Source organism: Acomys minous, assembly GCF_964271855.1.
Source record: "Acomys minous genome assembly, chromosome: 5".
Classification (NCBI taxonomy): Eukaryota; Metazoa; Chordata; class Mammalia; order Rodentia; family Muridae; genus Acomys; species Acomys minous.
The window spans coordinates 82,910,244-82,934,564 of record NC_140494.1 but is presented as its reverse complement, the minus strand read 5'-3'; the positions used below and the strand labels follow the sequence as shown (position 1 = coordinate 82,934,564).

Genomic DNA, 24,321 nt, shown 5'->3' with positions numbered 1-24,321 from the left:
AAATTTAAATTTATTAATTTATTAAGATTACAACTCAATTGTTACCCCATCACTTGTATCCTCCTGTTCCTCCCTCCCTCCCGCTTTCACCCTATTCCCCTCCCCTAGGTCTATGACTGAGGGGGACCACGTCTCCTGCTATATGGTCATAGGCTATCAAATCTCATCTTGGCAGCCTGCTTATTCTTTCTTTGAGTGCCACCAGGCCTCTCCACCAAGGGGAGGTGGTCAAATATGGAGTGCCAGAGTTCATGTCAAAGTCTGTCCCTGCTCTCCACATAATTGTTGAGAATGTCCTGTCCATTGGCTAGATCAGAGTAGGGGTTTGCTATTTACTATTGTATTGTCCTTGGTTAGTGCAATAGTTTGTGCAGACCTTTATGGGTCCCAATCCACATGTCATGATGTTCTTCTTGTAGGTTTCTAGGACCCTCTGGGTACTTCTATTTCCCCATCTCCTATATTTCTCTCACCTAGAGTTTCAGTAGGATGTCCTAACATCTATCCCAATCTGGTAAGTGAAGACTTTTGTGGGACATGCCTTTTGTGCTAGTGTCCAATTATAAGTGAGTATATGCATGTGAGTCTTTCTGCTTCTGGTTTAACTCATTCATTATGATCATTTCTAGTTCCATCCATTTGTCCACAAATTTCAGGATTTCCTTGCTTTTAATAGCTGAGTAGTATTGCATAGTGTAAATGTACCACAGTTTCTTTATCCAGTCTTCAATTGAGGGACATTTAGGCTGTTTCCAGGTTCTGGCTATTATGAATAAGGCTGCTATGAACATGGTTGAGCATATGTCCTTATGTGGTGGAACATTTTTCTGGATATATTCCAAGAATAGCTGGGAATAGCTGGGTCTTGAAGAAGCCCTAATCCCAGTTTTCTGAAAAAGCACCAGATAGATTTCCAAAGTGGCTGTACTAGTTTGCATTCCCACCAGCAATGAAGGAGTGTTCCTCTCTCTATATATCCTCGCCAGCATGTGGTGTCACTTGAGCTTTTGATCTTAGCCATTCTGATGGGTGTAAGATGGAATCTCAGAGTCATTTGATTTGCATTTCTCTGATGACTAAATATGTCGAACATTTCTTTAAGTGTTTCTCAGCTATTTGATATTCCTCAGTTGAGAATTCCCTGTTTAGTTCTGTGCCCCATTTCTCAATTTGTTTATTTGGTTTGGTGGTATTTAATTTCTTGAGTTCTTTATATGTATTCAATGTATTTTCATCAATGAATTCCTTGTTCCTCTGTTTCACTCCAACTGGACTCCTCAACCCACACATCCACTCACAACTTAACGTCCTCTTTGTTTAAAAATAACTCTAACTAGTGTTGCTTGTATGTGAATGTGCATAGGACCATCCACTAGAGCATGGTCAACATACCATAGGCAATATTCCTGAAGAAAACATGGCTTTCCTACCTCTGAAACATCAACCACAAAGTACTTCCTATCTAGGGGTGAAGATTTCTGAGACACTCTCCTGTCCATGTTGAAATGTTGACTGACAGCAACATATGTTTTGAGTTTATTGCTGTAATGGCCCTGCCAGGTCCAGGATGGCACTGTTTTCATCAGATTTCCCAGATATGTTATGGATATTTAATCTTTCTGAACCCTCTTTCATTATTGTAATTGTTTGAGTGATAATGACCTGTATAGGCTGATGGGTTTGAATGCTTGGTCTGACGTTACTGGACCTGTTTGCAAAGAATTAGGAGGTGTGCCTTGTTGGAGTAAGTGTGGCATTGTTGGAAGAGGTGTGTCATTGGGAGTAGGCTTTGATATATAAAATACCCATGTTAGGCTTCATCTCTATGCCTGATGCCTGTTGAGATGTAAAGCTCTCAGCTTCTACTTTTGTGCCATGCAGGGCTGCTTCTTGACATGGTGATAATGAACTAACCCTTTAAAACTGTAAAAAAAAACTGCCTTCTTTTTTATAAAACTTGCTTTAGTTATGGTGTCATTTCACAGAAATGCAACAGTAACTAAGATAGTAATGTTTCCTGAATCTTGATGAGAGGAAGTGATATAGATAAATCATCTAAACCATATGTTATTAAATAAAAATTTCAGCATTGAGTATAGGGAGTGTCTTAATTGTATTGTTATTGCTGTGATGAAGCACCATGATCAAAGAAATGAGTAGGAAAAGCTTTATTTGGCTTACACTTCCATATTGTTGTCCATCATTGAAGGATGTCAGGACAGAAACCCAAACAGGGCAGGATCTTGGATGCAAGGGCTCATGATGCCATGATAGGTTGCTGCTTCTCCTGCCTTGCCTCACAGGGTTTGCTCAGCCTGCTTTTTTCAGGTTTAAATATAATATTTTTATTAATTCTTTGATAATTTAATATACATATGCAATGTATTTTGATTACATTTAACCCCACTTCTTGCTCTAATGCATATAAAACTTACCATTCATCACACAACCCTTCTCAATTTTGTATTCTCTTTTTTGTATTTTAGTAACACACTGAGTCCAAATTGTGCTACACACACACACACACACACACACACACACACACACACACACACACATTTATATATATTTATGTGTATTCATAGGCCATTCACTAGAGTTTGGTCAATCTATCTCCTCCCACAGAAGCCACCAACTGTCAATTGCTCCTCAACTAGAGGCGGGAACTTAAGACTTCTGTGACAGAATGTTGACTGACTTGATCTTGTACAGACAACCACAGATAGTGTGGGCTCATGAGTGCAATGATCTTATCATGCCCAGATGATGTTTTTTATCTGAGTCCAGCTTTGACACAAAGGTGTGACTATAACTGGAAACTAGCTCTATACTTTAACTCTTAAGCTTCCAGGCTAATGGAACTGGCTATTTATGGTCAAAGAAACTCAAAAGGAAAGGGTAAGGAGCCAGAAACTGATAACTTCCTTGGGGCCTCTTACTGGTCATTGAAAGGGGAAAAGGGAGGGGAACTTAAATCCTGGGCCTTCAGACTGAAAATCTGTTACTTTACCAATTAGCTATCAAGGCTCATTCACTCTCCTGGCAGCCTGTTTTCTTAAGAGAACCCAGGGCTGGCCCCACTCACAATGGGTTGGGCTCTTTTCCTAGAAAAGTGATCTATACTGTCATTCCTGATGATTCTGTTCCCTTTGTCATCCTGCCTGTAATAGACTGTTGTAGTTTTCCACTGATTTTAATAATAACAGGACATGGTAGCACACAGAGGCACTCTATAAAGGATTTTCTATACTCCAGACATACTTTTTCTTACCTCGATTATGAAGAAGTGATCCAATTTTCTCATGGTAATCTGGGTCAATAACACTTCATAACACTGTTATTTCTTTTTTTTATCCTCTTAGCTTATCAGAAGTTTAAAGTGACCATGGGGAAATCTGAGATTATAATTAATGGTTGTTGTAGCTCCTGGCAAGAGTGCTCTAGTGAGGCATTATGGGTGATAGTGAGTGGAAATACTTTTTTTTCACACCTTGATTTCTAGACCTTAGATCATGGCTGTTGGATCACATATTGTATGTCAGACTTCTTTGGGAGTAAAATGAGTTCCTTGTTCAGAGGCTATACTGTATAGAATACCATGATTTTGGATAAAGAATTCGGTACGTCCATGGATGGTGCTTTTAACAGAAGCATTATGTGCAGGAAAGGCAATCCACAACCAGAATAAGAATCTGCTTCAATCAGGACAAAACAGTATCCTTTCCTCGGAGGAAGTGCTCCACTAGATTGCTGGCTGGTTATCCCTGCGAATGGTGTCATATCTGGGGCTCAATATTGTTCTCTGATGTTGGCAGATTTGGAACTTGGAAAAAGCTATAGCCATGTCAGCTTTGGTAAGTAGAAGTCCATGTTGTTGAGCCCATGCATGATGTCCATCTCTACCACCACGGCCACTTTGTTCATGGGTCCATTGGGCAATGTCAAGAATGGCTGGAGAAAGAGGCTGTCTACAGATTGAGTCATCCTATCTACTTGATCATGAAGTCCTCAGTTGAAGTCACCTTTTGATGATTATTTATATGGGACAAATGTATTTTCACATTCTTCACCCATTTGGGGAGATCTAGCCATGTACTTCTTCCTCTGATATCTTCCTCACTAATTTTCCAATAATGCTGTCTTCAAGTCCCTGGACCATCCAACAAATCCATCAGCTACAGCCCATGAATCAGCAGAAAGCCATACATCTTCTTCTTCCAAATAAAATACATGACCACTTTTACTCACCAAAGTTCTTCCCACTGTGAAGAATAGGTATAGGGGGTCCATGAACTCATCCTGTGGTTATTCCCCGAGTCTCAGACTGCATAATTAGGCAAGATATACCTAGAAGTTGGCAGAATTCTCATATTAGTTTCCTGACCTGTAAAATGAGGGCCATTATAGTTGGAATGTATGCATAGAAGCCTTTAGAATTACCTCTGTCAAAGAAAATAGTGAATCAAAAACAGTATTGCATCTCTGGAGGAATTTCGGAAATTAGTTCCAGCATCAAGGACTTAAAAGACACAGGGTGGTGGTTATCACCACATCTCCATTTAACTCTTATTTGACAAATGCAAAAGGTGCAAGTTGGCACCAGGGATTGGAGTATTGCTGTCGTATTCCTGACCATGCTTTTGTGTAGAGGAATATATATTTGGGGACTTTGGATTAGGAATGCAGTTGAATGATGTAAGCAGGGCCATAGTAGTAAGAACATTTACGACAGTGGTGCTGAGGGTGGTTTGAACTGAAGCAGCCAACTCAAGTGCTTTCAGAGGAAAAGACTATTAGTCTGTGGCCTAGAGATAATTCTTGTGTTATCTTGGTGGAAAAGATGGCTGCTTTCTGCCGTTGTTCAAGCAAATATACCTGAAGCTAAATTGAAGAGTTATGGATTCATAGATCTGATGGGAAAGATTTCCAGACAACCTAGTATTGCCTGTGTTGCTTGGTTATTAGTAGCCACACCTATAACAAATATAATGAAAAGGATAAAACTGAACAAGGAATAATACAAACTGTACAGTTTGAGAAGAAAAGAAGCACATGGAAATGTAATGGAGTCAAGTCAAGTGCTCAAGCAGATAATAAGTTTAAAGAAAAGCCTACTGGTAAATGGAATAAAGGGAATATTGTCCTCAAGGCAAGACCAGACCTATTTAAGCTTTCAATTTGTGAAAAAATTTTAAAAAGCAAAAAAAAAAAAAAAAAAAAAAAAAAGAATTAAAGAAAAGTTTAGGGCTGTATGGTGGTGGCACACACCTTCAATCTCAGCACTCAGGAGGTAGATATAGCCCAGTCTATAGATAAATTTCTGAGGCAGCCAAGATTAGGGGGTGAAGGAAGTTATAGAAAACAGAAAGCGGGTGAAAATGTATTTGAATGAGGTGACCATGTTCCAGGCCTAGAAAGCAGCAGAACTTGGCTGCTGCAGCCACATGGTTCTGGCATCAGAGTCAAAGATATAAGAAAAGTGTTATAGAATCTCCATCTGTGACCAAGGAAAGCTACTGAGGCCAGACGTGTGGCACAGGTCTCCTAAAAAGTCTTTTGGATATTGCTGTGAAGTTGAGGTCAGGATTGCCTTGGAGGTCCCAAGATATTGGAGATTCCAGAATCATGGGACGTTTGCTGGAAAAAAGCTATAGAGTTGGTGTGGAAGCAGCACAACAGAGGTAATTGTGTTGTGGTCAACAATGCTTAAAGTAGTTTGAGATCTGAAGAGTGCTCTGACATCACACATGGAGATGCAGAATTTGATACTTGCCCTATTGAGTTTTGGTCTTGCTTTGATACATTATTTTCTTATCCCTTTGGAATGGTAATATATATTCTGTGACATTATTGCAGTATGTGATCTGCTTTATTATTTTGATTTTATAGGGGATTACAGTTAATAGTTTACTGTGAATCTCAGAAGAGACTTTGATCTTTGGATTTTAAACAATGTGGAGCAAAAGTATGTCTGTAAGAACAGCTGAGTACTTAGAGATGATCAGTAACTAGGAGGCAGAGAGAGGGAAAGGGAGAGGGAGAGAGAGAGGGAGGGCGAGGGGGAGGGGAGAGGGAGGGGGAGAGGGAGAGAGAGAGAGGGAGAGAGAGAGAGAGAAGCTAGAATGATTATAAGATTTTAAAACCAAAGCCCACCCCTGGTCATACACCTGTTCCTAATCCTTCTCAAACAGTTCTACAAATTGGTGACCAGTTACTGAAACATATGAACCTATAAAGGTCAGGATAATTCAAACCACCACAGAGATTTTGGGGAAAAGTGAGGTGAAGCAGTGTTTTATGGATATAACATAGCTATTGCATTCATGTACTTTCTGCAAGAAAGTTCGACAAGACCCGTCCTCATTCCATATTGAGGGACTCATGAATGCACACTCTTCACTTAGGAACTAAAGGCACGTAGCGCATTTGGGGGCTAGTTGGTATCATTTTCTTCAATGATGTAGCTGCTTGTAAGTAGCTTCTGTACCAGTAAATAACTTTCTACTCATGTCATGTGAGCTACAAAAATTCAGCTTGGTTTGTCTCCCGAAAGAATAAGAAGGTAGTATATTACTTCTTGGGAATTATGGTTTAAGTTCCAAAGAGATGATGATAAAAGATGTAAAGATGGGAGGAAAAGTGGAAATGGGAAGATAAGAGCGAGGTGATAATAACTGGGGTGTAATGTAACTAAGTTATAATAACTAAATAAATAAAAAGAAAATATTTTTAGAGTGACCAAAATTCTTTATTTAAATATATGAAATTGTCAAAGGAAACAATTAAATCTATAAAAAGTTGCAAAGAAGTTATATTGACCTAATGTACCTGTTACAGATCTTTTGTGTATAAAACACAAAGTATATACCTAAAATGTTTAAATTAATACATTCAATAAAGATATAAAATAAAGACCAGTTTTCATGTATCACTTTTTTTTACAGAATAAAATAGAAACCCCTTATAAAATAAAAACAATAGAATGTTTGATAATTATAATATTTTCAATACACATTTTGTCTGTATACATTTTGAAAATATCAAAATTTAGAACCATATGTATGTAAACATTAACATGTCCTACTTGCCAGCACCTCAATTCTCAGCACCTGAGGATCCATATAGATCCCACTTTCCAATGCCTTAGAACCTAAACACTGCTCATGTTTCAAGTTTAAGTCCACTTTGCCTCCCTGTGGATTCTCAGAATCTCAGAAACTTTGTGGCGCTCATCCATAGCATCCCAGGTCCTTGAGATCAACCTACTTTACTGATCAGAGGCCAAATTTCCAGCCATCCAACCCTCTAACCTTCAATTCCACTGAAATCATGGACAAGATAAGGCTGATCACTCTCTTTATATCTCTTCAATATACTACTTAAAATCCTTGCTAGAGCAGTAAGACAACTACAGGAGATTGAGGGAATACAAATTGAAAAAGAAGTGAAAGTATCACTATTTGCAGATGATATGATGGTATACATAAGCAACCCCCAAAGTTCTACCAGGGAACCTCTATGGCTGATAAACACCTTCATCAAAGTGGCTGGATAGAAAATTAACTTAAAAAATCAGTAGCTCTTAATGAAGAGTCTGGTTTGGAGTCTCAGTATCTGTGCCAGTCCCCTGGTGGGTGAAGTCTTTCAGAGGGCATCTATGTTGGCCTAATATCCACTTATAAGTGAGTATAGACCATGCATGTCTTTCAGAGTCTGGGCTACCTCACTCAGGATGATTGTCTCTCTTTCTACCCATTTGCCTGCAAATTTCAAGATTTCCTTGTTTTTGAGAATTGAACAGTATTCCACTGTGTAAATGTACCATAGTTTCTTTACCCATTATTTGGCTACTTGAGGATCCCCTGTCCCTTCTAGTTCCTTCTATGCCACAACTCTTCCATAAGACTCTGTGTGCTCAGTGCCAAAATTTGGCTGTGGTATCAGCATCTGCTTGGATCCCCTGCCTGATGGAGTCTTTCAGAGGACATGTATGGTGGGCTCCTTTCTGCTTCCCTCTTTTTAACTGCTTCTGGTGTCTGGTTTTTTTCCTACTGAGTAAGAATTCAGTATCCTCCCCAGGGTCACCCTTGCTTTTTAGCTTCTTTAGGTCTGTGGGTTGTAGTATGGTTGTCCATTATTTTACGGCTAATATCTGCTTATGAATGAGTATATACCATGGCTGTCTTTCTGGATCTGGGTTATTTCATTCAGAATAGTCTTTTTTAGTTCCATCCATTTGCCTGAAATTTTCAAGATTAACTTGTTTTTAATAGCTGAATAGTATTCCATTTTGTAAATGTACCACAGTTTCTTTACCCATTCCTTGGTTGAGGGACATCTAGGCTGTTTTGAGATTACAGCTATTATGAATAAAGATCCCATGAACACAATTGAGCAAGTGCCATTGTTGTGTGGTGGACCATCTTTCAGGTATATGCCCAGGAGTGGTATAGCTGGGTCTTGACTTAGCACTATTCCCAATTATAATGTTTTGGACTTTTGCCAAAAATCAAGTGTAGTATCAGTATTCTAAATTCTTTGAGAAAGCACCAGATTAATTTTCAATGTGGTTGTACAAGTTTGCACTTCCACCAGCAATGGAGGAGTGTTCCCCTTTCTCCTCAATCTTGCCAGCATGTGCTGTCACTTGAGTTTTTTTTATCTTATCCTTTCATATGTGTATAAGATGGAATTGCAGAATTGTTTTGATTTGCATTTCGCTGATGACTAAGGATGTTGAACATTTCTTTAGGTATTTCTCAGACATTAGTATTCCTCTGTTAAGAATTCTCTGTTTTGCACTGTGCCTAATTTTTTAATTAAATTATTTGGTTTACTGATACTTACATAAGTTCTTTATATATTTTTGGATATTAGCCCTTTGTCAAATATATGGTAGGCGAAGATTTTTTTCTCCAACTGGAGGCTGTCATTTTGTTCTGTTCAATGTGTCCTTTGCCTTACAGAAGCTTTTAAGTTTCATTAGGTACCATTTATTAATTTGTATATCTTAGAGACTGAGATGTTGGTTTTCTGTTCAGGAAGTTGTCTCCTGTGACAATGAGTTCAAGGCTTTTTCCCATTTGATCTTCTAATAGATTTAGTGGTTTTGGTTTTATGGTGAGGTTTTGATCCATTTCGACTTGAGTTTGGTGCAAGGTTATAAATATGGTTCTATTTGCATTCTTCTACATGTAGACATCCAGTTAGAACAGTACCATCTTGAAGATGCTTTAAAAATTTCATTTTATAGCTTTGGCTTATTGACCAGCAATCAAGTGTCCATGAGTTTGTGGGTTTATCTGAACCTTTGATTAGAATCTCTTGATAAACCAGTCTATTTCTCAGCCAATACCATGCAGTGTTTATGATTATTGCTCTGGAGTACAGCTCTAAATTAGGGATTGTGATAACTCCAGAAGGTGTTTTATAATTGTACAGGACTGTTTTATCTTTGATGGTATTTTTCCAAATGAAATTTAGAATTGCTGTTTCAAGTTCTGTACATAATTTTGTTGACATTTTGATGGGAATTGTATTGAATCTGTAAATTGCTTTTTGTCAGATGGTCATTTTATCTATGGTAATCCTACTGTTCCATGATCATGGGAGATCTTTCCAACTTATGGTTTCTTCTTCAATTTTTTTTTCCTAAAAGACTTGGAGTTCTTGACATAGAAGTCTTTTGTTTGCTTGGTTAGAGCTACAGCAAGATATTTTATATTATTTGTGGCTATTATGGCCAGAATAGGTATTAATCTCCTGATAGGAGCCATAGATCAATAGAGAGCCATGTGCCCCTTTTGCCAGAGGCAAGGGAAATGACTCATTTTCCTGGATAAGAATGATTTTACAAATTATTTTTATTATATTTATTTTAATGTACTCACTTTACATTCTGCTTCTAGCCTACTCCTTTGTCTTCTCACAGTCCCACCATCTCTCCCTCTTCCCCCTCCCACCTATGCAAGTCCTCAAAAAGAAGAAGACCTCCTACCTAATTATCTGACCCCAGACTAGCACATGTCATGTGGACTGGCTGCATCTTTTTCCTCTCTGGCCTGGCAAGTCCTCCCCACCAGAAGAAGTGATCAAGAAGCAGGCAACAGACTCAATGTCAGATGCAGCCCCTATTCCCCATATTATGGGACCCATATGGAGACTGAGTGGCCTATCAACTACATCTGAGCTGGGGGTCTAAGTCTTCTCCACGCATGGTCCTTGGTTGGTGCGTCAGTCTCTGCAGGCCTACATGGGCCCAGGTTTTTTGGCTATATTGGTCTTCTTGTGGAGATCCTGTCCCATCCATGTTCTTTTATCCCCAAACTCTTCCATAAGACTCCCTGTGCTCTGCCCCAAAGTTTGACTCTGAGTTTCGGGATCTGCTTCAACCCTCTGCTTGGTGAAGCTTTTCAGAGGACTTCTTAAGTAAGTCCCTCTCCTGTTCCTTCTCTTCAGATGCCTCAGGTGTCTAGTCTATTTCCACTTTGGAATGAGAATTAGGCATCTTCCCTAGGGTCCTCCTTGTTATTTAGCTTATTTTGTTCTGTGGATTGTAGTATTGCCATGGTTTTCATGGCTACTATCCACTTATAAGTGAGGCTATACCATGGGTGTCTTTCTGGGTCTGGGTTACCTCACTCAGGATGATCTTTTCTAGCTTCAATCATTTGGCTGCAAATTCCAAGATCTACTTGTTTTTAATAGCTGAATATTACTCCACTATACAAATATACCACAGTTTCTTGATCTTTTCTTTAGTTGAGGGACACTTAGGTTGCTCACATGTTGTGGCCAGTACAAATAAATCTGCTACCAACGTAGTTGACCAAATGTCCTTGTGGTATAACGGAGCATTTTTGGGGTATATGCCCAGGAGTGGTATAACTGGGACTTGAGGCAGCAATGTTCCCAATTTTCTGAAAAAGCACAAGATTCATTGCCAAAGGGGTTGTACAAGTTTGCACTTCTACTAGCATTGGAAGATTGCTCCCCTTTCCCCTCTATTTTTTCCAGTATGTGCTGTCACTTGTGTTTTTGATCTTAGTCATTCTGATGGGTGTAAGATGGAATCTCAGAGTCAATTTGATTTGCATTTCCCCGATTACTAATGATGTTGAGCATTTCTTTAGATGTTTCCCAGCCATTCAGTATTCCTCTGTTAAGCTCTATACCCAATTTTTAATTAGTTTATTTGGTTTGTTGGTATTTAATTTTGAGTTCTTTATATATTTTGCACATTAGCCGTTTGTCGGATGTAGGGTTGGTGAATATCTTTCCCCCGTCTGTAGGCTTTCTTTTTGTTCTGTTGACACCGTCCTTTGCTTTACAGAAGTTTTTCTGTTTCATGAGATCCCGTTTATTATTTTATTTGTATATCTTAGAGCCTGAGCTGTTGGAATTTTGTTTAGGAAGTTTTCTCCTGTGACAATGAGCTCAAGGCTATTTCCCACTTGATCTTTTAAGAGACTTGTTTCATCTGGTTTTATATTGAGGTCTTTGATCCACCTGGACTTTAATTTAGTGCAGGGTGATAAATATGGGTCTATTTGTATTCTTCTACAGGTAGACATCTAGTTAGACCAGTATCATTAGTTGAAGATGCTTTTGTTTTTCAATGCATGGTTTTGTCTTATTCATCAAAAATCAAGTGTCCATGGGTGTGTGGGTTTATTTCTGCACCTTTGATTTGATTCTGTAAATAAACCAATCTGTTTCTATGCCAACACTATGTAATTTTCATTACTATTGATCTATTATATAGCTTAAAACCAGTGATGGTGATACCTCCATAAGTTTTTTTTCCTGTACAGGGTTGTTATAGCTATGCTGTTTTTTTCCATATGCAATTGAGAATTATTCTTTCAGGTTCTGTATATAATTGTGTTGACATTTTTATGGGAATTGCGCTGAATCTGTAAATTGCTTTTGATAAGGTGGCCACTTTCACTAGGTTAACCCTACTGATACATAAGCATGGGAGATCTTTCCGACTTATGATTTCTTCTTCAAATTTTTCTTTAAAAACTTGGAGCTTTTCTCATACAGGTCTTTTACTTGCTTAATTAGAATTACAGCATGATAGTTTATATTATTTGTGGCTACTTTAAATGTGTAATTTCCAAAATTTCTTTTTCAGCCTATTTGTCCCTTGTATACAGGAAAGCTAATGATTTTTTAGTTAATTTTTAATCCAGCCGGAGGTTTTTATCAGCTGTAGCAGTTTTCTGGAAGAATCTTGGAGGTCAGCGTGCTATCATATCATCTGTTATCTTTCATATCCCCTTGGTCTATTTCAGTTGTCTTATTGCTCTGGCGAGGAGTTTAGGTTCTGTTGAAGAGTTATGGCAAGAGTGGGCAGCTCGGTCTTCTTCTTGGTCTCAGTGGAATTGTTCTAAGATTATCCCCATTTAATTTTAATGTTGGCCTTTATCCTTGCTCTATATTGTATTTATTGTGTCCAGTTAGGGTCCTTGTAAAAGAGTTTTAACATGAAAGGGTGTTGTATTTTTGTCTGAGGGTTTTCATCATCTAATGAGATAATCATTTTTTTTCTTTCAGTTGGTTTATATGATGAAATACTACTTTTTCATAGTGTATAATGTTTTCATGTGTTCTTAGGCTTGTTTTGTGAGTATTTTATTGGATACTTTGCTTTAATGGTTATAAGATTTGTCTGAAATTATCTTTTTGGATTTAGCCTTTGTGTAAATTAGGTGTTAGGATAAGTGGGGCTGAACAAAATGAATTTCACAGTGTTCTTTTTGTTTCTAGTTTGTGTAATAACTTGAGATATATAGGTATTGGCTATTCTTTGAAAAGCTGGTAGAATTCTGCACCATGGGTCCCTGGGCTATTTTTAGTTGGGTTAGTTTTAATGGCTGCTTCTATTTCCTTAAGAATTATATGTCTAATTATATTGTTTCCCTGATTTTTATTTAGCATGGATAAGAGCAATATATAAAAAAAATCATTCATTTTGTTTAGATTTTTCAACTTTTTGGAATAAAAGTTTTTGTTTTGTTTTTAAATTAATTAATTTATTTATTAAATTTACATCCCACTCATAGTTACCTCCCTCCTCTCCTCCTGGTCACGCCCTTTCTCTTTTCTGCCATCCTTCCTCCCATATTCCTCAGAAAACGAAAACCCCACCTAACCCAGCTCAACAAACCACATTGGGCATGATTAAGTCCTGTTCCACTTTGGCCTGTTAAGGCGTCCCTGACAATGGGGAGTGATAAAAACACCAGGCAAAAGAGTCCATGTCACAGATAGGCCCTGCTCCCCTTAATATTGGACCCACAAGAAGTCTAAGCTACCCATTGGCTACATCTGTGTAGGGAGCCTAGATCCAGTCCATGCGTGGTCCTTGGTTGGTGCTTCAGTCTCCACAAGCCCCTCTAGGTTTTGGGTTGTAGGCTCTGTAGGCCTTGTGGAGCCCTTGTCACCTCCTGTTCCTTCTATCCTTTCACCCACTTTTCCATAAGGCACCCTACATTCACCCTATGTTGGCTGTGAATCTCAGCATCTGTTTAGATCTGTAGCTAGGGGGAACCTCTCAGATGACACCAATGATAGGCTCCTGTCTGTGAGCATAGCAGAATATGGCTCCTAGGGTCAGAGGTTGGCTCTTTCCCATGGTGTGTATCTTAGGTTGGACCTTAGGTTGGATGAGTACAGTTTTTTGGAATAAGACTTAATGATTCCTTGGATATCTTCAGTGTCTGTTATTTCCCAATTTTCATTTTCTGATTTTGTTAATTTTGACATTCTCTCTCTGACTTTTAGTTAGTTTGGCTATGTGTTTGTGTATATTGTTGATTTTCACTGAGATACAGCTTTTGGTTTCCCTGATTCTTTGCAGTGTTCACTTCATTTCATTTTTTAAAATTTCTGCCTGAGTTTGATTATTTGCTCACATCTACTCCTCCTGGGTGGGGTTTTCTTCTTTTTGTTATATAGCTTTCAGGTTTGCTGTTAATTTTCTAATATTAGATCTAAATACTTTATGAATGTACTTCTTGCTTTCCTTCTGTCCAATAAATCTGTGTATGATGTACATTAATTTCTATTCAATTTGAGAAAGTCTTTAATTTCTTATTTCTTCCTTGAACCAATAATCACAGAGTAGAGAGTTGTTCTGTTTCCATGAATTTTTAGGATTTCTATTGTTTCTGTTGTTGTTTATGGTTACACTTCATTCCATGCTGGTCTCATCAGATATGATGGCTATTTCTATTTTCTTGTATCTATTGAGACTTGCTTTGTGACGGGATATGTGTGTGATTTATAGATCAGGGTAACAGGGACTTCATAAAAAGACTGTGGCAGCGTTCATTGTGCTTCCATTTTTGGTCAGTTTTGAAGAAGTTTTTGTGATGTGCTGAGAAGAAGGTATATTATTCTCTGTTTGTGTGAAGTGCTCTGTATGTATCTGTTAGGCCCATTGGAGTCATAACATCTTTTAGCCCAATTCCCTGTTTAGCTTCTCTCTAGATGACACCTCCATTAAGAGTGGAGTATTGAAGTCGGCCAACATTAATGTGTTAGGTTTAATGCATGGTTTAAATTTAGTAATGTTTCTTTTGCATGTGGGTGCCCTTGCATTTTGGGCATAGTTATTCATACCTGAGATGACATTTGGTGGCTTTTTACTTTGATGAGCATGAAGTGTCCTTTTGGATAGATGCCTATTTTGCTAATATTTGAATAGTTACTCAAGCTGGATGCACACAAGAAATACACCTGAATATCAACAATAGACATTACCTCAGATTGGGGGGGGGGGAAGATTTTGATAGCAAATAGAGCCAGGAAGAAAGCTGGAGTAGTCATTCTAATATCCAATAAAGTAGACTTTCATCCATAATTAGTTTTTAAAAAAGGATGGAGGAAACTTCATACTAATCAAAATAAAAATCTATGAAGATGACGTCTCGATTTGGAATATTTTTTCCTTCTGGCCAATGTTCCTGCTAGAGAAACGCGTCTGTCTCAGTTACTACTACAATGGATTTTGGACACTGCAGTATTATATACAGATTAGATATCTCTTGCACATAGTAGATGTGTACATCAAAGGGCAGAAGCCTTTGTCTTGTGAAAATGACCAAAAGTAGGGACCTCCATGTGAGGATAGAATTCTGCTCAGAACAATGAGATAGGGCATTTCCTGTGTGCAGATTTTACGTGTCTTACCTTGCAAACCTGTGCCATGTAATATCTGTTTTACTTTTACTGTGGTGGTATCATGCTCCAGTTTCATCATTATTCCTTAGAGAACTTTCTGGAACCATGTTGAGAAAACATTCCAGCTATCCTTTCTTTCCAGTATAGGAAGCTCTATACAAGATGCAACTGTTCCCATGTAGAAAAATTCTTTGCATGAATTGTAATTAGGTGCTAAGGTTCAGAAATACCCATGAAACTGAGAGGAGCATGTATTGTGTTTCAGCCTAGAGAAGAATCCAAGACTCAGAACATGCAGGATGACTGGCACAGTGTGTCACACATATGACTTGATATAGATCGCTACATTTACTACTAGTCTTCTCCATGTTTAAACAAGGAATAAAGATTGGTGTATGTTGGAAACTCAGTAAAGATACAAATCTAAAAAGGATTTGTTTACCCAGGTTTCCCTGAGTTTACCCAGGTTATAGCACAGGGAGCACTAGGGAGCAGCATTTACTCTTGTCAGGGTTGCTATGAATTCTTTATTGAAAGCAGATAAGTCCATTGCCTTGCCTTAAAGTGGACAACAGTGAGTAGATAAATTAATTTTATATAAGGTTCCTAATGAGACCTCAGAACATAAATATATGCAGGGAACACACTCATCAGCAACAAAGATGCTCCCTGAACTTCCAAAGGCACAGAGAGGTAATATGTCTAAAAACCATTGTTCTCCCTTCACCCCAGCAGCAATGATTCCAAGATTGATAAGAAGATAGTATAGTTTTACAGCCAAGTTTAGTTGGTTAGGGGACAAGATGGCTTTAGATCAAGATAAAGAAGTTAAGCTATTAGAGTTGAGATAAGATAGATATTGAATCTCATTCAGAAATTTAGACTTAACAAGACAAGAAAGACACTTACTTCAAAAGGGTCCAATGCAGATGGCCAATTCACTCATTATTCTCATGATTGTCACCTGGTTCTCCCTGCTGTATGTACTTTGTTTTATATATGTGTATTTAAAAAAAAACAAAAAAAGAGAAGTTTTTGCTTTCAAGTTCACTTTTATGGGAGTAGGAATCTCCCTGTTGGGATTAGAAAATGCATTTTCTAATTGAAATAAACATTTTCCTAGGAATCAAGATATATCTTTCCTGTTTATATATGTCAGAGAATCTATGTGAACATGGCTGTCACTTTATGTGTAGTGTGCATGTGTGCTGGGATGGGTGGTTTTGTGTGTCTGTGTCTGCTGTGTTCTATAAGAATTATTCATGTAACTACCCCCTATACTGACCTTGACCTTGTTCATGTAATCCAGGCCTCAAATCCCAAAAGAAAAATAATGTGAAGAAAACTTAAAGGTTGTTTTCCTTTGAGTGGGAAGGGTTTGTGTGAGACAAAATTACAGAAGTGCTGGTGTCTCTCTTCTGCAGATATGATCACCAGAATATATGGACTGTGCTTACAAGCATATGTGCTTTATTGCAGCCACAGTAGGCAAACGTGACTAGGAGAAGTAACGTTGTGACAACTTACAGACAGACTTTTGTGTGTGTGTGGTAGAATGTGAACACATATTGAGGAGTCATGAGTGGTTGAAATGTGACTGGGAGTTGTACTGGACTGTGACAGACTGTGAGATCATAACGGTTGCCTGGCAACTCTAGTGAGAATTTTCAGAGCCAATATCATAGGCTCAATATTCAGCGACTGCTGAGAGGCAACTCAGTGTTTGTGTGGTGCTCCCCTGAGCACCTTAACTCCAGTCTGAGAATCCCAAACCCTCTGAAGTATCCACAACAGGATGAGTTTCATTTTAACAGGGTACATGTTTTCATAAAGTTTTAAGTGATTGCTTCAGCTAGACCTTTGTTGGTGAAGCAGTTGTTTTGCTCTACGCTGGAATGTTTACTACTTCTTTTATTTGCTCTTCTATACAGGATACACAGTTCAGTATCACCTGTGAGTACTGACTGACCTGTGGGTCATCCTTGAGTTTTGGGTGAATTTGACAGTGGAGGTTCCTTCATCAATATTCATGTCAAGGTATTTCAATTGCATCAGAGAGGACTTGGGTCTTGCTTCTGGGTCCAGTGGATATTTTTCTGAGACTTCAGATAAAAAAATGTATGTGGTTCACTTCATCTTTCTATATGGACTTCCTATTGGGACTCTAGGTGAGAGAATCAGGGGAGAATGGAGAAACAGAAGGATCCAGAGTGTCCTAGAAAACTACAAGTAGATCATTATGATAGGTGGATCTGGGCCCAGGGGTCCTACTCAAACTATGGCACCAGCCAAGGACAGTACGTGCAGTAAACTTTGAACCCTGATCCAGATCTAGCTAATGGACAGGAAATTCTCCTCAGTTGAGTGGAGAGTGAGGAACTCCATATGACTCTGTGATTCAGTGAACTCTGGTTCCCCATACAAACTCTGGTGCCCCATATCTGACCATGTCTCCTGGAAGGAGAGACCTGGTGGCACTCAGAGGAAGGACAGCAGGTTACCAAGAAGAGACTTGATACCCTATGAGCATATACAGGAGGAGGTAATCTCCCTCAGAAACAGTCATAGGGGAGGGGAGTAAGGGGGAAATGGGAGGGAGGGAGGAAAGGGAGGACACAAGGGGTGGGATAACAATTGATATATAATATGAATAAATTAATAAAGTATATTAAAAATAAAAATTTAAGAAAAAAAGAACGGAAATTATAGAAAGGAGGGAGATTAGACAATGATAGAAACTAAGAATAGTTGAAGAACATGTCTATTCACTGTCTATGATGTCATATTAGAATGAGCAATAACGTGCTTTAGGAGAGAAAGGAATTCTGATGTATTATTTATCATACTTATTATTGGACACTACACAGTGTCACATTAACCCTCTGACAAAATTCTCTCATGGTGCAAATATTGGAATTATATTTATTGTAGAAAACCGCAGTTTTCCAATTACATGTGAGGCCTGTTCAACATGAAAATCTTGACAGGTACTGTAATCCTGGTCAAAAGCCCATGACTTGGGGAATATTTGACTGTAGGTGGAGCTTATGGCTCTTGTGAATATTTTATTCCTTGTGTTTAATTTTCATGGTGGCAAGCTATTGCATCATGCGTTTATGAAACACATCTGATTTTCATGGAGCAAATCATGTCTTTCTTTTATTAGTGGTAGTAAGTAAGCTTTCATTGGTCAGATCAGTTTTGAACAAATTGTAAATTACCTAACTAAAAATCAAGTTTTTTAGCTCACTTACTCTGGAATCTCACGTTTTCCCATGTAAATATGGAATAACAGCCAACGTGGTGCATGGCTCAGGCAGTCAGTAAATGTTCTGAATCGAAAATTTGCTGAAGGAGCAGCAAGATAGTTCAGTGAGTAAAGGGTTTGGATTCTAAAGCTTGAAAATCTGATTTTAATTACTGGAACTTAAGTGAAGGTGGACAGGAGGAACCAAATACAAATTTTGTCTTTGAACTATATGCAAAGCACTAGATATATTACACTCAAACTGAAATCATATGTTCATTCTCACATACATACATGAAATTGACTCCCATAGTGAAGATTTATATTTAATATTAACTAGGTTTCATCATGAATAATTTTAGTTCAAAGGTTCATGCCAGTAGACTGAATTCATTCACTGAATCACAGACAAAGTAAATGAGAACAAGGGATGAAACTTGAGGAAATTATTAAGATATGTTTCTGATCTATGCAGGAAAGGTAAATGAGCTATCAGGGAAGAGCGATTAGGCCGTCTTCACATTTGTAATCTGATGACGTGGACAAATAGACAGCAAGTGCTCTCAGTCCTGTAGCCTGTGAAACTTGGGACATCAATGAAAGTGTATTAAATAACAATAATATCATTGTTTTGAGATATGTATGAATTCATGATCGAGTGATGAGATTCATCTTGATGAATTCTCAAGCAGAAATATGCTGAGAACTCCTTCTAAAGATAAATGAGTGGATTTGATGTTTGCATAATTATATGGAGTTTAGGAATCAGGAGCCTAATTTATCAAATGTTAGAAGTTACAAATTTTTTATAAACATTAATTTGTAATGTGAAAACTATATATGGATGATTGATAAATTCAAATTCCCTTATGATTATGTATCAGTATCTCAAATCAGTGTAGCACGTTCAAGCCTGAATTTGATGTATTATTCATAGGTAATGTTTCATTGTCTTACTGTATCTATTCTTTTCCTGAAAAGGAAATGATTATTTACCATAAAACAGTTTCACTTTCTCTTTTTCATTCATGAAAAAAATTTAAATGTCTATGCACCCTTACAAATAAGGATATCTTTAGGGCTGGAAAGATGGCTCAGCCGTTAAAGTCTAAGCTAACAACCAAAAATATAAGGATATCTTTAAAATAATTTCAAGTATAGTTTTTGCTTTTAACAGTGATTGAAAGCTGTTTCTCTTAAAGTTTTCATAAAATATATTTAGATCATAATTTTCTCAATGGAATAATTTGGATTAAATGATTGATTTGACCTAACACTACTTGAATTTCTTTTTTCATTAATTAATGTATTTAAACAATTACCAGCCTGGTCACGATATTTCCCTTCTCTCCTCCAGTCCCACCCTCCCATCACAGAACCCCTACTCCCCTTCCCATTCTCCTCAGAGAAAAATTCCCTGCCACATCAAGTCTCAGGACGACTAAGCCATTTCCTCTCTCACTAAGGCCAGATAAGGCAGGCCAACTATGGGGAAGGGAACAACAGGTAAGGAGTTTTTCAAACTTTAAATTCACCAAATCAGTCTCTTCACTTAGGACACATGTCTGTAAAAAATAGGATATACAAAGTAAAAATGTAATTTATATAACTCAATTTTAATTTCAGTTTTTAAGAACTGGATATGACAATCAAGAGTTTTCCTGATTTTTCTCTTATTAATCTCTTCTCAGATTAATATTTTCGCACTAGCAAAGCACAATGATTAACCGGTTTTTGAAGGGATCTTGTATGTTTTCAATCGGAATTCCATGATGAGTGTTCACATCCACACAGAAGTCCCATAGTTTTTTTTTTACTGAGACTGTGTTTTTTTTGCTCTATTTTATATAAAGAGTCAGAAGAGATGACTATTAGAATGGTACAAAATTTTGAAATATGGATTACTTAAATTTTGTTTTCCAAAATCTATGAATTTACTGATTTGTAAATGTAGTTTCTTGAGAATTTTGTTTATGGGCTTTGATCACATTCACCTTCCTACAAATCCCTCTGGGTTTTATCACTGATTTTCTAATCAACAAATCAAATACACACACACACACACACACACACACACACACACACACACACACACACACCTTTTCTTTTAACCCATCACATTATTGAATGTGTAGGCTTCAAGTTTAGGATGGTCAACATATAAGAGGCCTCATTAACACTTACTTTTATAGTGTTATTGCAAAACATCAAAATCAATTACTGGTTCAATATTTAATACAGAAACATGTCTTTTAAAAATAGTCTTAGAATAATGTTTTTATTTTGCTTTTTAAATTAGATATAGAACTTAGATAAGCATATTGAATACCCCAACGTATTTCACGATTAATGAACTTATATCAGATAGACATTTTATATTCATTACCAGAGATTTAAGTTTAGTTATTTTTCCAATAAATGTCATTACATGATAAAGTATTGGATTTAGGTCCAGAGGAGGATGCTTTTTTATTTCTCCCCAATAATGGTGATACCCAACACACTGAAGATTAAATTTTATGGTTTATCTATGTGATATTTTCTGATAATTTCATGTAACTTTCTCATTTAAAAAAGGTATAAAAATTCATTTAAGAATTCTTCATAGCCCACAGTATAGTTCTGTACATGCCAGAAGAGAAAGTTATTGTTGTCATGATGGTTCTTTAAAATAGGTGCTAAATATTTTCTTCTAAAAAAAATCACAAGACTTATGTTTGTAGCCACCTTAATTTAGATATCATACTTACAAAATGCTCCAGTAAAATCCTTAATGCTTCCATTTACTTTAGCAATGTTCAAGGTTATGAAGGTAGTACTGGATACAAAATTTAGTACAAATGTAAAGACAGTTGAGTCTGAGAAGAAATATTTGTTCTGGATTAGATAATAGAATGGATTCTGTCATTTACTTTGATTTGGTGATACATTTTTATGTTTGTGTAAACTAAGAGTTTCTAAAACAAAAAGAAAATAAAGTAATTTTATTTTTTTACAGCTTTTGAATTGTCAATGACAGTCATTACAGTCCTACAAATAATAAACTTGTGAGTATTAAATAGGATTTAAGACATTAAATCTTAATTTTTAGTTTTTTGGAAATTTAGAAACAAAAAGTAATTGGTGTTATGATGTGTGAATCATAACTATGCATATGTACATGAATATCTGTGTGTGACATAATTATATTTTAAATTTACATTTTATGTCATAAGTGAAAATCAAAAAACACAAATGACAGTATATAATTAGATTAAATTCATAATCATAAAATAAAAGTATATGTAATTTTTAGATTTCCCCTATAATAGTGATCCACAGCAAGCATTATTTTAAATTTGTATATATGCCTATTCAAAGAATATTTTAACAAGGTATAATATAGAAATTATATAACAGTCCAATAAAATATGGAGTTTTTTCCTACTCTCATTAAAGTTCAAGTTCTTTAACACAGTCATTGTTTGTAAACTTTTCATAAACCACTTAATAAATTTTTTAGACTCACGTATCCCCAAATATTTGTATAGTATCATCAGGGAAAGCAATTTTTCTCGTTCATTATTAAAAATGATACATTATCTTCATTATCCTGTACTAGAAAAGTATCAATTATTTTTATATAATTTATTTAAAATGCCATATTTCAATTTAAAGCAGATTTTTAAAAGTGTTCTAGAAACAACTTATCCATTTAATATAATGAGAATGGGTAAACTTTACCACATGGTTCATGGCTTGTAGTGTTTGTGGGCGTTTCAGATGAGGTTACAAAATTATATAAAAAGATCATTAGCAGACTTAATATTTTATATACATTCATTTATTTCCATTTTGTGTGAGAAACCAGCTTTCATGGACAGTAGACAATGTATTACCAACTATCCACAATCCTGTAATATCAGGATCTCCACCCTGGCTTCTGATCCATAATGCTTTGTGATCCCCTGAAACAACGAGACAGAAACAAACCTCTTCAGAGTTAACTACATCAAAATATTTTGTCAAAGCTATGACTAAAGTAATTAATATGAATTTAATACACTGTATACATTGTAACAGTGAAGGTAAAAACCCTTTGAGCCAAAACTGCATACAATTGGCATTAATACTTTTGCCTAAACAAAAAGTAACAACCATTCTGCTTCATTAGTCAATGTCGCACATTACATCTTTTGTCTTAAACAAACATAATTTACATTGCGTTTTATATACAATTACGAACAGACACTAAGATGCTCATGCATACTTGTAGTATAGTTTTCCTGTGACCAGATTACAAGTTTATATACATATTTGCACTAAGAGTATTTGTAGCCTAATGCTTCTTAAGATATATCCATAGAATATTTACACTTAGGACACCTGGTTATGCCCCTCATCAGCAATGTAGACTTGTCAGATACTAATACCTAGATAAGACAGACAATTGGAGTCATGTATTGGTACATATGTACAGAGGGGTTAGGAAAGGCAGTTTCACACATCATGGTGAGGATTGAAACTCTGTTTGTGGGATGTAACTATCACAATATCTCAGGTTTTAAATCCTAAGTGTGTAACTCTTTCACTATTCTAAAATCTATCAGTTCCTCAAAATCACCTTTGACTATTTAGATAGAAAAATCAATTATGATGCATGGTGTTACAATCTGATTTGGGCACAGAGTTTTTATCTATCAACATAGAGATATTCATTGGCTTTACTTAAATCAGTGGTTAGAATCCTATAGTAGGGCAGTGGTGGCTCACGCCTTTAATCCTAGCACTTGGGAGGCAGAGGCAGGTGAATCGCTGTGAGTTCGAGGCCACCCTGGTCTACAAAGTGAGTCCAGGATAGCCAACGCTACACAAAGAAACCCTGTCTCGAAAAACAAACAAACAACAACAACAACAACAACAAAACAAAAATACATTAAAAAAGAATCCTATAGTAATATCTCTAATGTGTAGTATAAATTCAGACATTATTATTTTGTTATTGGAAATACAACCAAACTAGTATACACACACACACGTATATATACGTACTTTTACATATCTGTGTATAGCAACAACTATAAAAAACCTAGGCATTTGAATCACAGCACTCAGGAGGCAGAGGCAGGCAGATCTCTGTGAGTTCGAGGCCAGCCTGGTCTACAAAGTGAGTCTAGGACAGCCAAGGCTACACAGAGAAACCCTGTCTCAAAAAACCAAAAAAAAAAAGTAAACTAAAACCACTAGGCATGTTTTTGATAGAGAACTATTATGGATGTGCTGTCTGGTTTGTAGGAAGAAAGAGACAGGGATATGATGTAATTTTATTATAATCTCAAAAATAACTATTCATTAACTTCTAAATATAAAATGAAAGTTTCAACTGAAACATTTTTACACTTATACTATCAATTAGCACAAATAAAATAACCCAACAGGAAACATCCAGCTGACCAGTAGGAATATCTGTATATCATGCCTCAACATGTTAATTACACATATTTCCATATCACAGTTTCAGAGGTAATACTCACCAAAGCTGTTACTTTTTCAACTATATTCCATTTCAGTGGACATCCAGCAGAAATGAACATCTTTCATCATGTCAATTTCTGTGCACATGGCTCAGTTTCATATGATACGCACAAATATTGGTCAACTGACTTCTCCTGCATGAGTGCTGTGAGTATAAACATGACCCAAAATATCTTGCTTTGAAGTGTTTATGTAATTTTTATAAGACATGACATAGATTAAAATAGCAAGACTGTGTAGATATGGTGATCCAGAGCTCCTCAGATAGATGAATTAATATTAGAGTATATGTGCATGCTCCCTTACTTAACTGGAATTGAATCCACATTGCATAATATGAAACTTTGATGTTAAAAAATGAATAACTC

At 36.7% G+C, this 24,321-nt stretch overlaps 2 protein-coding genes across 3 annotated transcripts in view; one reads left to right on the top strand and one right to left on the bottom strand.

Annotated features, from left to right (window-relative positions):
- LOC311597496 (olfactory receptor 7D4-like) overlaps positions 1-24,321 on the bottom strand; it is a gene marked incomplete at both ends in the record, with an annotated part of 336,911 nt that overhangs the window by 88,402 nt on the left and 224,188 nt on the right. The window lies entirely within an intron of this gene.
- Positions 16,894-24,321, top strand: part of LOC311598215 (kinesin-like protein KIF27) — a 37,016-nt gene continuing 29,588 nt past the window's right edge. The window contains exons 1-5 of one of the 2 annotated variants that reach the window (XM_084783227.1): positions 16,894-16,973; positions 17,124-17,310; positions 19,797-19,945; positions 21,438-21,486; positions 23,989-24,100. In XM_084783227.1, the coding sequence (XP_084639353.1) occupies positions 19,927-19,945; positions 21,438-21,486; positions 23,989-24,100 (180 nt within the window). In that variant the 5' untranslated portion in view covers positions 16,894-16,973; positions 17,124-17,310; positions 19,797-19,926. The remainder of the gene's footprint in view (positions 16,974-17,123; positions 17,311-19,796; positions 19,946-21,437; positions 21,487-23,988; positions 24,101-24,321) is intronic. The other variant, XM_084783226.1, reaches the window with a different exon arrangement.